General features: G+C 41.3%; 1 protein-coding gene across 3 annotated transcripts in view; it reads left to right on the forward strand.

Moving 5' to 3' along the window:
* The first annotated feature begins 224 nt into the window (after positions 1-224).
* Positions 225-17,421, forward strand: part of Camk4 (calcium/calmodulin dependent protein kinase IV) — a 215,009-nt gene continuing 197,812 nt past the window's right edge. Inside the window, exons 1-2 of one of the 3 annotated variants that reach the window (XM_070036034.1) lie at positions 225-348; positions 1,066-1,298. In XM_070036034.1, coding sequence (XP_069892135.1) covers positions 1,138-1,298 — 161 coding nt within the window. In that variant the 5' untranslated portion in view covers positions 225-348; positions 1,066-1,137. Of the gene's footprint in view, positions 349-523; positions 595-1,032; positions 1,299-17,421 lie in introns of those variants that run through there. The other 2 variants (XM_070036033.1, XM_070036035.1) reach the window with 2 other exon arrangements.

The raw sequence follows: 17,421 nt of genomic DNA on the forward strand, positions 1-17,421 counted from the left end.
GTAGATTAGATTAGAGAGATCGATCGATCTCCATAGATAGATGCTATATAGATCAGAACATAGTAAGCAGTTGCTGTTCATCTTTGCTGAAATCCGAAAAGGAAAAAAAAAAAAACGTTCCACAGCAGAGGTGGGCCAGGCCCTACCTCCGGGCAGAAGGTTGAAGTCGTTGACTTCTCCTGGACCCTTCCCTGAGCAGGCTTGTGTTGCTGGCCCTCAGCTACAGAGCCTGAACCGAGAGCACAGCCAAGTATGTGTCCTCTGAGAAGCTCCTGCAGAGCCAGAGCCAGCAGCGCCACCAACAGCGACCACAACAGCATCTACTCCAACTGAAGACTTCATTCAAAGGTGAGTGAGGTCAGCGTGGACCTAGGCCCTCCCGGTCCCCGCTCCCCCGGCTGGCACCGAGTCAGAGCCCTGGAGCCCCGGGGTGGGGGTGGGGAGGGGCTCCCAGCCACCGCGTCTCCCTCCTCTGCACCAATATAATTCCTGGCACAGGTTGGAACAACCCGTGGCTGGTTAGCTGGTGCTAGGTGGGAGAGACCCGCTTTAGGAGGGACGAGCCGCGCCCACAATGATCTGATGGGGTTCAGGGTGTGTGTGTGGGGGTCCCCTCTTTCTCACCATTCACCGGGTGGGTGCCCGTCCCTCGCCTCGCTCGTGCCGCCCCTCGGCGGGCCGGGAGGGTCTGTGTGTGAGGTGAGGCTCTGGTCCTGGATCCGGAGCCGCCCCAGGCTGGCGCGGCGGCAGCCACAGCCTGCGCGGGAGGCAGGGAGGCGGGAGGGCGCTGCGGGGGCTGCGTGGAGGGAGGGAGGGACCGAGGGAGGGGAGGGGCGGCGGGAGGAAGGCCCCCCGCCTGGCCTCTCTGGGGCGGGCGGTGACTCGGGGTTCCCCCTGCGCGTCCCCCCCCCACCCCTCGCCCTCCCCTTCCCGCCCCGCCTCGCTCCCGCCACCCCCCTCCCCTCCCCGGGGCGCGCGGGAGCCGAGCCGCAGCCCGGGCGCGGCGCCGCCGGTGGGTGTGCGCGTCCGCGCGGGACGCCAGCTCTCTCCGTCCTGCGTTCGCAGGCGACGGCGGGCGGCGGGGCTCCGAGCTCGGGCAGAGGCGGCGGCGGCGTCTTCTGGAGTCCCGAGGCGAAGATGCTCAAAGTCACGGCGCCCTCCTGCTCCGCCTCGCCCTGCCCTCCGGCCACCTCCAACGCGGCCCCGGGGGCCGGGAACGTCATCCCGGATTACTGGATCGACGGCTCCAACCGGGATGCGCTGAGCGATTTCTTCGAGGTGGAGTCGGAGCTGGGACGGTAAGGCGGGCGGCGGGGCGGGGGACGGGCGCGCGGGCGCGGCGCGGGCGCGGCGCGGGCTGGGGATGCGCGCGGCGCGCACCTGCTCGGCCCCCCGGCGGGTCCCTCCTCTCCCCGCCTAGCTGGGGTCTGGGCGTACACCCGGGCTTGCCTCCGAGCTCCGGACGCCCAGGCCTGGGCCAGGCGGCCCCAAAGCCAGACCCTCCCTCCCTCCCGCGGCCGCCGCTCCACGCACAGCTCTCGCCGCACGTGGGCTCTGCTCTCCCGATCCAAGTCAGGCTTCCAGCCGGCCACGGAGGGGTCCTGCGTGTCTGGTTAGGCTTGCTCTTCTCCTTCTCCTTCTCTTCTCTTCTCTTCTCTTCTCTTCTCTTCTCTTCTCTTCTCTTCTCTTCTCTTCTCTTCTCTTCTCTTCTCTTCTCTTCTCCTCTCCTCTCCTCTCCTCTCCTCTCCTCTCCTCTCCTCTCCTTTTTTCTCTTCTCTTCTCTCCCCATCTCTCCTTCCTGTTTTTCTTGAGTGAGGGTCGTAGGGGGCCCCTCCCAATCATGACATTATTAAATTAGATCCTTCTATGTTCTTCCCATCCACCTCTCCAAAAGCAAGTGGCACTAGAAATTAAACTTAAATACCAGCTTCCCTGCAGAGTGAAGGGAGGAATGAATCATTGAAGAGAGTTAAAGGCAGCATAATGAAGTAGCCTGGCTTTAAAGGGAAAGCGGCATAGGGGGGTCCAGGGCGGTGGTAATTAGTGAGAAGGCTGCTGCTCTTCTTTCATGGTCTGGAGTGATTTATTTAAATGATATATGCAGAGAACTGGCTCCCTAGGGAAGCTGACAAGTCCCTCATGCCTGGGCTGCACATCCAAACAGGTAGCAGTTTCGGCCTTGTGATGATTAATTCCACATGTCCTAATGTTTTAGCCACTCAATTATTGTTTTCCCTCTTCGTTTCCTTCCTCTTGTCCTTCTTTCTTTTCCCTCTCATCCATAGGCAAAGGAGACTTGTTTCCAATAGTCAGTTTAATTGTACGGTTTATTTATTATTGGGAATCTGAAGGTGTACTTTCAACGATTAGCAGGTTGTAACTTCTTTGCAAGTTCATATGTCATTCTCTTTTTTTCTGGAACTACTTTAGTAGGAGTCGTTTACAAAAGGTCTTTCATGACCAGAGAGCAGGATTCTGGATATGGGCGCACCCAGTGAGCAGGTGGACAAGGGTCAGTGCCTTCTCTCTAATTTGCTATTACTATGAAAGCTCATTGAGTACAGGTTTTGGGCAAACATGCAAAGCTTCTCAATGAAAATGTAGTAATTGGTTACTCAAAATATTTGAGTATGGGATAACACATCCTTGAACATCCTTTTATTTATTTAGTTAATGTACGCGGGTCCTGGGGCTTGAATTCAGTACCCAGGTGCTGTCTCTGAGTGTTGTATTGCTCAAGGATAGCACTCTACCACAGCTTCATTTCAGGCAGTTTACTAGTTTATTGGATATATGAGTCTCATTAACTTCCCTTCCCGGGTTAGCTTTGAATCATGACCGTCAGATCTCAGTCTCCTGATAACTCAGTATTTCACAAGTGAGCCGTAGGTGCCAGGCATAGACATCCATTTTTAAATCAAGTTTCCCCCCTCCCCCTTCATCTGTTGTAAGTAGCTTGAAAGGAAATAACAATGAAATGTATGTGGGGGGGAAGTTTGTATTGCAGTGGTGCAAACTTCTGATTAAAGAGATGATCTACTTAAAACTGTTTACGTGGTGTTTCGGAGGAAGTCCCTGCTGAGGCTGCAGAGACTGTCCAATGGGAAATCTCAGTGCCTTCAAGTGACACTGGGTGCTCTAATTGGTTCTGCCCTACTATCAATGAACATTGCTGCCTTTAAGATTGGCCATCAACAAATTGCATTGGATTTAGTAGAAAAGTGGGTAGAAGAAAATGAACTTTCATTTGTACACACATTAAGGGATGATGAACTCCACAGGGAACACCTAAGGGATTCAAAGGATTTTTTTTTTTTAAATTTAAGGTGATGCTACATGTCGAAGCAAAGTTTGCGTGATGAAACCTATTTTATGTTGCTAAGTCTCTAGTCTTTTGATTATCTTAAGATCACCAAGTTAATAGATTTTTGAGAAAAAGTTAAAAACCTGTACTTTGCTGCTTTTCCCCAGTAACATGTATTCTTATGTGAGCGTGCTCTGCAGAGGGCAGTGTGGTGAATATAATCTCACCTATTTGGTTAACCCTTTGAGAAATGTTATCCCTCATCATCATTTTTTTTTCAACAAAATCAAATGTAAAATTAAACTGGTACTCATTATTCATAATTTACAAAGAAAGCCAAAGAGTGCAACAGAATTGTCATGGTAGATGTTGACTAAATGACAAAAATCCTCTCCCATCCTACCCTTCCTTCCTTATTTTTGGGGGGGGGGGGTCCGGTCGTGGGGCCTGAACTCTGGGCCTGGGCGCTGCCCCTCAGCTCTTCAGCTCAAGGCTAGCGCTCTACCACTTGAGCCACAGCGCCACTTCAGGCTTTTTTTCTTTTTTGGTGCTGAGGAATCAAACCCAGGGCTTCAGGCATGCAAGGCAAGCGCTCTACCACTGAGCCACCTTCCCAGTCCACTATCCTTCCCTCCTTAATCCATTACAAGTCTTTTCTCTCATTCTTGATCAAAGCCTGTCAGTGGTGACTAAGGCAAACACACTTAATTCATTAGGACATAGCAGTCATTAAATGCTAAGAACATAGTGCTTCTGGTGATGTCTGGTGCCCTTGTGGTTGGCTCCAGAGTGTAAACAAGCCCCCACAGATTAAGTTAATTGATGAGTTGTAGTTTCTTCTGTTGCAATTGTCTGTTACAAAGCAGTGGCTCCTGAATTCAAGAAGACTAGACTTAACCATCATTTGGGCAACACACCCTCAAAGGAACTATATTTCCAAGGCTGTTACCATCAGAAAGCCTTGGATGGTGCTCCTAAAGTCCTATGTTCACAGCACAGATGCACAGGCACCCCAGACCAGCATGGAGATTATTTTACTGGATTTGGGTTGTTTTAAACAGTCAGGCAAACTGATTTTTCTAAAAACACGTTTGAAAATATCGAATTTCTTAGAGAGTTTGTCAAAATGGTTATAAAAATCATGATACACTAACAGATTCCATTCTACTTAAAAATATGAATTGGCCAGAATCCTATTCAGGGCTGCAGATTCTAGAGAGCAGTTGGCCTTTTGCCCAATGCAAATATGAGAAGTGGCTTTAAAGGCTTTTCTAATGGAGAAAGAAGTCTGCATCTGGAATCAATTCTGCTCAGTGGCTTGGCACATGGAATAACCACATTGACATAGCCTGCTTTGTGGTAAGGATTTGACTTACTACCTCTACGCCCATGTTCTGTTTTTATTATGTCTTACATTACAAAATGTTTCTATCTGTAACATTGTTTATGTCTGTGACAAAAGAAGAGTGGGCTGAGTTATTTTGGAGTTTTTTTGGCATGTTATTATTATTATTAGTTTCTATTCCACTTACTGAAGTTTCTTTAGGTGAATGACCTTTAGAACCCACTCCCTCCAACTTGATTCACAATTAAAAAATACACTTACGTGACAACTCAATTGGAGCATAATTATATAAAAACCCTAGTTATAGACACTATTGCTTGTCAACTAGATAGATTTAGATAATGAAACGTGTGGAACTGTGTGAGACAATTTAATAAAATCCTGCTTATTCTTAATACTGTCGATGTACTCTAATATTATTCTATTCTGGGCTGATTTATTATTTTGTTTTATGAAGCAAATATTGGCTGACCTCATGTGATTTAACATCCCACTAATGGATTGTGACTCAGTTGGAAAATTCTGTTTTAGGCCATAAATCTGTTTATGACAGATTAAACAACAAGGCAGAACCCTTTAAAAAAATGTCTTGCAGACTAATTGGCAACATTGGGTAGTGTCTATTTGTCGTAGCTCTGTAGAGATAAAACATTCTCCCATTTTTGCCACCATGAGCAGCTCTCACCCTATGGGAATTTTGGAAAAGATCTACTTCACATGGTGGAATATGGACTGACTGGAGACAGATGTGAGCGTTGTGCTGGGAGCAGCCTCCCTGAGGAGGAAAGGAACTAGAGTCCCGAAAAGGCATGTGTGCCAACAGCAATATACTCCCCCTGACCCAGATAATCATCAGCAAGTGTTTCTCGTGAAGAAACATGGAAAGTCAGCATTCTCTAAGAGAAGGGCTATGGCCAGTGCACTTGGCTTGCCACAGAATTCTTGCTCTGGGTGGTTTTAAACAATAGTCATTAGGTTCTCACTGAGGAGAAGCTGAGAAGTTCAACATCAAGATGCTAGCTGATTTATTTCCCCAGTGAGGACCCTCTTCCACTCTTGCTGATTCCTTTCTGTGTCCTCGGAAGATACAGAGAAGGTCAGGGTAGGAGGGAGGAAGAGGGGGAGAGAGAGAGAGAGAGACAGACAGACAGACAGACAGAGAGACAGAGAGAGAGAGAGAGAGAGAGAGAGAGACAGACAGACAGACAGACAGACAGAGACAGAGAGACAGAGACAGAGAGAGAGACAGACAGACAGACAGAGACAGAGAGAGACAGAGACAGAGAGAGCAATCTCTTACCTCATTTTATAAGAGCATAACTTCCACAACAAGCATCCCATGCTCATGACCTGATCCTAAACAGAATTGTCTCCCAAAGGCCTCATTAGAGATTACAACTCAAAGTACTTTTTATTTAATGTGTGCGTGCGTGTGCACACGTATGTGGTAAGTTACAATTCAGGCCACAGCATGGTTGGTGAAGAATCAGATCTTTTTTTTCCTCCTTTCTTCTTCTTTCTCTTTGGTCAACCACCTTCCTAGACTTTCTCTTGACTGTTAACACCCACAGTCTATCCAGAGTAGAGGACTGGCCACTCGTCCTGCTGCACACACTATCTTTATAGCTTAAGCTCCTTGGGGATGGTGTAATTTTTAGCTGAGTAGGAATGAAAATGCACTTGTTCAGTCCCTGTCCCATTCTCTGGGAACCTAATTCTTTTTTAAAATATATTTTTATTGTAAAAATACTGTACAAAGGGGTTACAGTTACATGATTAAGATAATGAGTACATTTCCTGTTGAGCATTGTTACCTCCTCCTTTGTTTTTCCCCTACCATCCCTTCCCTCCCCACCTCCCCAACTGCTCCCTCCCCACTCCAAGCTGTAAAGTTCATATTTGGCATACTGTCTTGTACATCTTCCTTTGGTGCCCTGCATCTTGTATATACGTTTTTCTAATTTGGGAAGAACTGAATTCTTTTCCCAGTTGTTGACTGAGAAGCAATGTCAGATTGCAAATGGCAGAGTAGAAACTGGAACTACATGAGCTCTTTGCAAGAATACTCACTGCTGGCTTTCCGGAAGGCAGAGTCTGTGGGTTTGGCTTATTTACTATTTGTCTGGCACAGTGCATAATACTTAACAGGTGCTCAGCGAATGATTGTAGAGTGAGAATTAATGGGAATGGAAGTGGCTCAGGCATAGCAGGTGTGTCCCCTTCTTTTCCAAAATCTTGGTCCATATTGGTCTTGAGTTTGTGGTGACCCTCACTCTAGTGACCTGTTTAATTTCTTCCTGAAACGTCTGTGCTGGGGACCCTCACTTCAGTCAGCATTTGCTTCTTTCTTCACAGTGTTGACAATATTGATAACTGTCACCTCTTAGCTTGTAGCTGTCAAAAACGATGCCATTGTTGGCAGAACATTTTGTGATTGTGCAATAAAAGGGATTCAGTTTCACCTTCACAATCTCTTCAGTGCAGGTGTGTCATAATTAGGAGCTAAGTCAGGTTGAACTTAAAGGCACAACATGCTTTTGAGCTATAAGGTCCTCTGAAGTGTTTGGCAGAACACTCATCATAAAGAGCCTTCAAATCAGTTGAAGATTATAGTAGGATTGTTGCTTTAAGACACACTATTTTTCCATGTTTAAATTCTGTTATAAGGATAAAAATAACTCCTGAGTTTGAAAAAAAATAGAGGCATACAGGTACTGTCTCCTTTTAAACTGTTGAGAAGAAAGGAGAAGGGGTGGAGGGGGAAGCAGGACAAAATGTCTTCAAAGAGCTTTCTTTTGAACTTTGCCCTCAGAAATACATATTTGGGTTTTGTGTTTGCAGTAGTACTTTCAAGAATATATTGAATGTTAGCCAAATGAACTGTTTCTTCTTTTTTTAAGAATTTTTTTCTTTTCTTCTTCTTCCTCCCTGTTTCTTGTCCTGGCTGACAAGTAGTCTTTGACTATTTTTAAAAATTCCCTCTTGGGAGGGCTAACGTAACTAATAAAAAGAACATTGATTTTTAAAAATTTCAAAATGAGACTTGGTCTGTGGAACACAGTGTTTAACTGAGCGAAGAAGCCATACTATTCAAGACAAGGCATAACTTTTTAATGAAATCAACAACAGCTGCAGCATGTTTTACTCACATTGCATTCATTGTGACCTTCATTATCTTTTCATCTATTTGTAACTGCAAGTTCATCTGAAGATTTCATAACCCCAATGGCTAAATTAGAAAGTGAAGGCTAAATATTAATGACACAGTATTAACACACAAAGGACACTGACCCTTCAGTACAGTTCATTCCCCCCCATTCCCCATTCTTATTACAAATGCAGGGCAAAGGTTGTGTGGTTAGAATACAGCAGAGAAAGGTTTAGGTCAGGAGTTTCCTCAGTTGTTACCCGACAGTGACAAAGATCACAAAGGAAGAAGCTGCCTGGAGAGAAGGTGGTTGGCAAGGATGGGTAAAGGGTAATATCTACAAAGCTTTCTCTTTTTCTCTTACTTTGGGTCCCACAACTTAGGTTCTGTAGTAATTCTGGGCCAGGTAAATTTTTGTGGTTAGTGCTGTCCTGTCCAACAGTTCCTCTGGCCTCTATCCACTAAGATCAGATACTTACTCTGACTTCTGATAATTGAAAGTGGTTCTAAACATTGTCATAAGTGTCCTCTTCTCCTACTATTGTATCTGATGCTTGAAGATGGTTGTTTCATGACATTATTCCAGTTATGTAGACAGAAGACAACAATCAAGTTGCTAGATTTTTTTTTTATTGTGAAAATACCATACAGAGGCTAGATTTTTTAAAAACTTTACTCTTAAGCATCTGTTCCAACCAAATGTTCCTCCTGTTCCTGTATAATGTCATTAAGATTTCTGTCACAGGTTGCATGCTACCTGTGCAATAATTAATATTTTTATTTGAATAAGTATATCTTTATCAACCTAAATTTACTTATAGAGAATATTTTCAGTAACTTGTAAGTCATAAATAAAAATAAATTGCATATCCATAAATGGAGGCAATATAAAAGTCAACGACAGCAAAAACATGACAGTAATATTAAATTATTGTAGAAAGGTTTGCATACTAAAGACTGTAAGCCTGAGGATTGTTCTCTAGCTAAGGAGAGATTATCAAAGATTATAGGGTTATAACCATAGTAGCACAAATTGGGGTTTTCTTCTTGATGCAATCAGAACAATTGAAGAATAATTGAATGGAGGATGTTCTTTCTTGATCGTGTGTTATTTAATTCCATGTCTTTTTGTCACTTAAAGCCCCTCTTGGTTACAGAGAAGACCTTTTGAATATTACCAAGACAATGTATGTTGGCAGTGTATGTTTGTTGCAGTATGGGGCTGGAGTGTAAATGAAGGTGATAAATTACACACAATTTGGCTGCCAAGCAAATCTGTAGCTCACAGAAAATAAACAGATAAATAAATGCTTTCCTACACAAATCTACTAAAATTGTGTCCGAAGCTTGGATTTGGAAATTTCTAATGTATGTATATTCATTTTTACTAATTCTTTTTCTGACTTCATCAAAAAGAGGTATATTTTATTGATGTCAATTAGACGTATAAGGAAGTTTCATTTTTAATAAGTCCATTTATTTTACTGTGCTTCTTGATCATAATCACTCCTCTTCCATTTTTCCTCCTTCCTTCTCCCCCTTCCCAAACCAGTTGAAGTTTCCTCTTTCCATTTTCACACAGTATGTTTTGTATACATTTTTCCCTTCCCTTCCCTTCCCACTTGTTCCTCCCCTCCCATTAATGCCTATACCTTTGGCAAGAACTGTTTCCACTTTTTATTATGCTTTTTGTGAAAGTTCATGTTAATTATTGTAAGGGATGTTAGCACATTACCTCACACATGTATGTACCATATTTTAGTCAGATTAATACATATATATGCATACACACCTATATATACATACATTTGACCTTGTTTGTGACTCTGTATATATTTATATTTTAGAATATCCTCATATGAGGTAAGACATATGTCCTTTTTCCTTCTAAGCCTGGCTCACTTCATTTAATGTGATGGTTGCCAGGTCTGTCACTTTCACTACAGATGACAACATTTCATTCTTTATGGCTGAATAATATTTCATTGTGTATGCATGCTACAGTTTCTTGATCCATTCATCCATTGTAGGGAACCTAGGCCCTTCCCATAGCTTGTTTATTGTGAATAGTGCTGTAGTGAACATGGGTGTACAGGTACCTCAATGATATCCTGACTTGCATTCCTTTGGGTAAATGCCCAGAAATAGTATTGCTGGATTGAATGGCTATTCTAATTTAGTTTTCTTTCAGGAATCTCCATGCTGACTTCCATAGTGTTTGCACTAGTTTACCATCTTACCAACAATATAATAATATAATAGGGTTCATTTTCCCCTCTGTCCTTGCATGCTTGTTCATGTTTGTATTCTTGATGATGGCCGGATTGACTGGAATGAGGTAGAATCTCAGTGTCATTTTGATTTGCATTGCATTTGCTTTACAGCTAGGGGTGTTGAGCATTTTCTTCATGTATTTTTTTTCTTCATGTATTTATTTGTCACATGTAATTCTGAGAATTGTCTGCTTATTTTCTTTGCAGATTTGTTAATTGGGCTTTTGATTCTTTGGGAGTTTAATTTTTTTGATGATTCAAATGTAATGTTTATTACATGTTTATTACTATGCCCATTATTAAAATAACCAAAGAAAAATCAATTTAAAAATGCCCAACTGTCAGTCCAGGCAGTGTTGACATTTCAGCTTGACTGGGTCATGGTAGAGCATAAATATGTGGGCATCTGAAGCAATTCCTTACAGACCCAGCTTGGTTCTCCTCCAGTGTCTTCTCTTGGAGTTGTACCTGATTTTGTTACCAATTTCCATCCAAATCCACTGGGGAATGGGGCAATTTTGCTTTTGGTTCTTGGCCAGAAACCACTTGATTCTGAAAGTCTTGTGAGAAGACATGATGAGAAGCTCTGGAAGGCACAGTAACCATGATGGTGAACAAAAGCTGAAGAGTGGGAGTTTAATTTTTAAGAGCCTTGTATATTCTGGTTATTAGGCCCTTATCAGAGGTATAGCTAACAAAGATATCCCATTTTGTAGGCTGTATTTAAGTGCAGGCAGAGTCTTACAACTAGAATAAAACAGTCCAATTTTTTTTTTGGAGACCCTATTCAGAATGTTAAAACAGCTCACATTGTTGTTTACTTCAAAAACATTCAACACTTAGTGAAATTGCTGCTTTGAATTAAACACTGATATTGTGAACACAAGTGAAGTTTTGATTTCATATTTCCTAATGTTTACTCTTATTTCATAATTGGATGGTTAAGGGATTACACCATCATAAACAAAGGGACTCAAGTGAACTATACTATGGCAGGAGGACTCTGCCCTCACATTTGGATATCTTCTGAATACAAAGCTTGTTTGCACTTGCTTTCAGTTTTGCTGTTGTTTACAAAGATCCATGATATTCTACAGGATTGTTCATTTATGGAGCGCATTTTACTTTTGTCCTATTTTGGTTGTTTTTATTTATAAGAGGAATAACACGGTGAGAATGTTATGAAGATACTTCAATAATGGGACTGAAAGGGGGAAAAAAGTTCCTAGAATGACTTAGAGATATAAGTAGCAAAGCAATATTCTCACAGTGGCAATTCTGATTGAAAGTACTGAAATGACTTCATGGGAAAAGGGTGGACCTTGAAATAGGCCAGAATCTTAACAGAGACAGCTCAGGCAAAGGGCATTCTAAAGCAAAATCAAAAACAGCAGAAAATGCAAGGTGTATATTTTATTTTGCAACCGCCCCCGGCAAAACCAAAAAAAAAAAACCAACAACAACAAAAAAAAACAAAACAAAAGAGAATACTCAAGAGCAGTTTAGCCTACAGTGAAAGTAAAACACAGGAATGGGTAAGAAGGGAAAAATAATTCAAATATGCCTTATGGATAAGGAACAGTTTTAAACAAAAGAAAAAGATAAAGAAGCAAGCAAGGAAGCAGACAAACAAACCTACAGCTTAGATTAGACAAGAAAAGGAAAGTATAGAACTGAGATTGGTTACCTCACCCAGGAAAAGAGGCATTCAAGTATCTTCAGTATTGTAGGCCATGTGATCTCTGTTGCAACTCTGAACTCTGCTATAATTGAATGAGAGCAAACTCAAACAACACAGGTTAGTACATGTTGCACATTGTAGTAAAAACTTGATGATGATAATGATATTTGAATCATATGCAATTTTCATGCCATAGACTGCTACTCTTCTTAAAAACTATTTCAACAAGTAAAAATTATATTTAGATTGCAGAGTGTACAAAATCAAGCAGCTACTAGAGGTGGTCTGTGGTTTGCTGACCTAGACTAGTCATGATTAAATTCTGTTTTTCCTTGGTTACATGAGGATTTTGTGTTAAAGTGATATCAGAACTTCATTTACTTAGCTTGGCACCAGTGGCTCACACCTGCAATCCTTGCTACCGAAATCTGATTGCAGTTCGAAGCCCCTGGGTAGGAAAAGACTATGAAGCTCCAATTAACCTCCAAAAAGCTGGAAGTAGAGCTGTGGATCAAGTGGTAGAGCACCAGCCTTGAGTGAAAAAGCTATGGGATCATGCCCCATTCAAGCCCCATTGCTAGCACAAAAAACAGAATAAAACAAAAAAAAACATAAAAAGCAATCTTACACTGGTTTTTATTTTGGACAGAAACTTCAAATGTATACTCATTTTTAAAATTTAGATCTATTCAAGACACAGTTTTGAGCTATGTTGGTTGGTTTTATTCATTCATTTTTGTTTTCCCTATTTATTTTATTTGGTATTGATTGCTTTGACTGGTGCGACCTTATCTAATGCTTTTGAAATCATGAAGCTTTAGTTACGTGTGTATAATTTCTTTTCCATGAGTGTTTATAGCCAAAGGCCGTTGGTTGGTTGGTGTTTGTTTTTTAATGCTTATATAGACTACAAGTTGATTATTCTCCTTACCTGTAGTGGTAATTAACAACACAAAATAAACTATTGATAAATGATTTACCTCTAGTGAATTTTAATGTTTCTATTTATTAATAAGTGTCATCTGTGTATTGACTGATCCTTCTATATGTTACACATATATCAGAACTTACTAAGATCCTTTAAATTGGGATACTGTTCAGATAAATCTTTTTTTTTTTTAAATAATAAAACTCTTTCTAACTAAATGAGCCACTCATGTTTTGGTCAAAGCAGAGGTTTCTAAATTGGAATGTCCACATCTCAGGAAGAAATATTATAGGCTGCTGCAAGAAACTGAGTTTCTTTTTCTGATTTTCACTGTTTGGTGTTCTGAAAAGCACATTATATATTGCTTAGGAAGCACATGGATAGCACTTATAAATAGACAAATGTACATACTTTTGAGATCATGTTGTCCAAATTATCCAAGAATTGTAGACATAAGTGGATACTGAATAAACTAATTGCAGACTATTAACATTCTATTTTATGAAAATGGGTTTAAAGCAGATAAAAAGATTAAAGTGTAGGCAAAGAGAAATTGTACTGCAAGGTGTGTCCTTGTGCCGAGAGGGGAAGTGGGTGCAGATGTGTGCTTGTTGTGCACGTTAGCCTGATCACAGTTTTTGATAAGGACTTGCTGCCATTGTAACAAAAAAGAAAAAAGTCACTCAGAAGAAAACAGAAAAAAGATGGGAGGAACACAGCTTGTGCATCAAGAAGAGGGTAAAATGAAATTTGTTTATCAACAAAGACAGGTAGTTGGTTGTTTTTTTTTTTTTTTTTTTTAACAAACTAGGAGAGAAATAGTGATATTTTACTTGTTTTCAAGAACTGCAAGTATAACTGACTTACTGCATAGAGAAATTTGCTCTCTGTTGGCTCTGGCAGTTGGAAGTATTGGCCTGGAGTGGGCAGAGTTTGGAGCACTGTGGACATGAATGCCAAGAGCATTGAGTTGATGTTGCTGATATGTGCATTTTACTATCTACCTGTTAAAAATTGCTTCAGGGCAATATGATTGAAAATTTTACTAGCTACAAAAGAATGTTTTTTTGAAGAGTTATATTTGAGAACACTTTCTAGAATGTTCTCTAAAAAACTAATAGTGCAGATAGGGTATTCATTCTTTGTTAAGAGCGCATTTGACTTACAGCATGTTGAACTTCACTTATATTACCACTACCACATAGAAAGGAAAGAAATACAAACCCATGTCCGATCACACATATGTGTGGGTACACATATTTATTGTTATATCCACACAGCACTATCTGAATTATTTCTTCCTCACTGAACCTTTTATGTGCTTCTCAATAGAGACATTTGCTTGCTTTTTATTTGCATTCATGCTCAGAATTTTGCATTTGTTAGATTAGTCCCACAAGTACTGTCTTAAAGAGACAGCAGCAGTTAAAATTAGCTACTGCAGTCCATTTTGGCTTTTAGCAGATACTTGAAGTTATTTGTTCTGTAATTATGACAACTGTCTCAAGTTTACTCTTTACTGAAATGAAAATATACTGCTACCTATTTATTCTATTAACTCATATTTTCCCCAAAACTCCCTTTCACAGCAACCACTGAGAAAATGATGTTCTTAAATGTGAAATTCAAATAATATAATTCAACAAATCATGTTCAGTCATAACAGGCCTCTATAGATTCCTTTTGTGAGAAGAAACAAACTTTTCTTTTTGGTGAGACTGAGGATTGACCCCAGAGTCTTGAGTCTCATACTTCCTAAGCTGTTACTCTACCACCTAATAACTTTTCCAGTCCCTTTGTGTCTTGATTATTTTGTTTTGTTTTGTTTTTTTGTTGTTTTTGTCTGTTGTGGTGCTGGAACTCTGGGCCTGGGCGCTGCCTCTGAGCTCTTCAGCTCAAGGCAAGTGCTCTACCTCTTGAGCCACAATGCCACTAAAGTCTCACGGACTTTCCTGCCTGGGCTGGTTTTGAACTGTGACCCTCAGATCTCAGCCTCCTGATTATTTTTAAGGCAGGATCTGACTTTATACTCTGTCTTAGATCTTCCTCCCTGTGCCTGCTGTGTTGTGAGATATCAGGTATACTCCACTGTGCCCAGCCATTGTGCTTCTGTTGTAGCTGGGATAACAGGCATTCACTACCACAGCCACAGATAGAGATGGAGTAGTAAACATTGTTTTCAAAATTTGAACCTCTCATCTCCATCTCCCAAATATCTAGGTTTGAGTCACTGAGCCTTGCTTTTTAGTGGGTTGGTTTGTTTTGTAGATTTTTTTTTTCAGGTGCCAGGATTTAAACTTAAGGCCTCATACTTGCTCAGCTTGCTTGCTCTGCAGGAGCTCTACTACTTGAGGCACACTCTCAGGGCCAGCGTTTTACTGGTTATTTTAGAGATGGAGTCTCCTAGACTCTTCTGCCTGGATTGGATTTAAACTTCAGTCCTCCAGGTCTCAGTTTCTTGACTAGCTAAGATTATATAGGTGTAAGACTCTGCCACTCATTGTAGTAGCTTTTAATTAACTGGATCTGTCTACTCATTTGTACATTTAAGGTAAAAAAAATGTGCCATGAAGTACACATGTACTGTGTTATGAGCATAACCTGTCACTAATATCGTCTTCTGTGATTACATCACCTACTTCTGGGATCCATTCTGGCTATAAGCATTCATGTTGCCTCTTTTTTCTTCTTCAGGTAAACTCTCTGATTTCACTTTAGTTTCTTACTTGTTTTCAGGAGCTAGAACAGTGCTTTGAGTAAGTAGGTCTCTAAGCTCCAAAGGTTCTTTAAGTGTGTTGGAGGAACTTAGGATAGTTTTTGTTTTTGTTATGTACTTTTTTGCATGTCTTCTGTTAAATTTGCTCATTTTTACTTCTCTTAGTGGGCCACACACATACTGGCAATAGTTGTGGATATCTAGGACAGAATTTAGCAAGGAAGTATATTTTCTGGCTTTCCATAGCCTTAGTTTTGTTTGTAAAATAAATAATTATTCTAAAAAAGCCTGACTTTCAGTGTAATTGCAATCACGGTACAACTTGCAACACGGGGTCACAGAGCTCTGTCACCCGTTCCTGGCTTTGACTGCAGGAGAGGAAGGACAGCTGGGGAAAGGGCCATGTGGGAGATGGGAGCATAGGTAGTCTGTTCTAAGTCTATCTTTATTTGAAGATATGACTTAAAATCCATAGAATTGAGTAACAGTTTAATGCTTTGTTCAAAGAAATCAAATCGCTCCTCAAATTAACTTTTAAGTAGGGTGATTAACTTTATCTGCGTGATTTTTTTTTTTTGCACTGTAAAATGATCGTTGTAGAAAATGTGTATGTTTATGTCTTTATTTTGGCGACCAGAAGTCACATGAGTGTAGTGATAGAAACCCTGGGTGGGGAGAACAAGGGTGGAGAAAGGCCTGAGAGAGAAGGCAGTCTTCACCCAGGACTGCTTCTGAGTTCAGTTATACGCCGTACCACCCATTCACACCTTTCTATCTCCTTCTGATTTCTTCCTATTTTCTTTGTCCCACAAGTACTCTAGTTCCTCTTGTTTCCTGTGCATCTTTCTTTGTTTTGGAGTGAATGTTTATGTCCCTCCTTGATTTCATACTTGAAGCCCTAGCACCCAATGTGTTGGTATTTGGAAGTGAGCCTTTAGGAGGTAATGAATGCTAGACAAACTGGTGAGACCAGGCCATGATCATGGAATTATGTCCTTGTAAGAGAGAAATGACAGCTGGCACACTTTTCTCTTTGCCATGTGAGGACAGAGAGAAGGCCACCATCTGCAAACCAAGAATATAGCTTCCCTACAACCTGCTGACACTCAGTCTTGGATTTCAGGCTTCTAGACTGAGAAGAAAATGTCTTCAAGCTACAGTATTAAGTCTTGAACTGTGCTATTTTAAGATACAATATTTGTGATGGTAGATTCAGTAAACAAATGTATCCCAGGAATTTTCTTCCCCATTGACACCTGAAGTCAGAATTTGAGAAGAGTGATCTAGTTTTTCTTCCCTGTGCCCACCAGTGTTTCTCCAGGATATCAGAGATTGTAGACCCCATGTGCTTTATCGAGGGTGGCTAGAGCTGGATCTGTATTTCTCTTTTTCGTTTTTTAAATGAGAGAGTGCTCCCTAGCACACTGCCACTCTCCGGGGTAAATAGGAGAACAGGACAGCTCGTCTGTAGTTTCCTCCTTCTTCCTCTTCTCTGTCTTCCAGGCACTAGCACCTTGCCATCCCATAGAGCATCCGTACCTACTGCCTTTCCAAGTGCCAGTGCCTGCCAGCTCCTGGTACTTTATTTCCTCAGCAGCTGGCACGGGATTTTTCTGATGCCAACTAGAAGCTCAGCTATTAAAAAATAAAACTTGGCCCATCTCAAGTATCGTATGTTTCCATCAGGAGTTGGATCTTCATTCTGGCACAGCTCACTTGATCACTTTGGCGCCTCTCTCAGGACTGAGAACCCAGTGTTTTGTGGGTTGCCAACCATATTTCCATCCAATTAAGCCAAATGCCCTTTCCAACCTTGAAATAACCTAGGATGCTTATGATTATTAATTCCAGGCAAGTTTACTGATGTTTTGTTTGGTTTTGTGTAAAATTTTAACTTGCGAATGTTTCTTTTGTACTAGATTGCCTTTTCTGGCTATGCATAGCAGTCTTATACCTTAAATTGTAAATTTCCAAGAAAATGGTCCAGGTTTGTGATGTTAATGAATAGCTAACCCACAACATTAAA

This window comes from Dipodomys merriami, unplaced genomic scaffold, assembly GCF_024711535.1.
Source record: "Dipodomys merriami isolate MVZ:Mamm:240054 unplaced genomic scaffold, mDipMer1.0.p SCAF_27, whole genome shotgun sequence".
Classification (NCBI taxonomy): Eukaryota; Metazoa; Chordata; class Mammalia; order Rodentia; family Heteromyidae; genus Dipodomys; species Dipodomys merriami.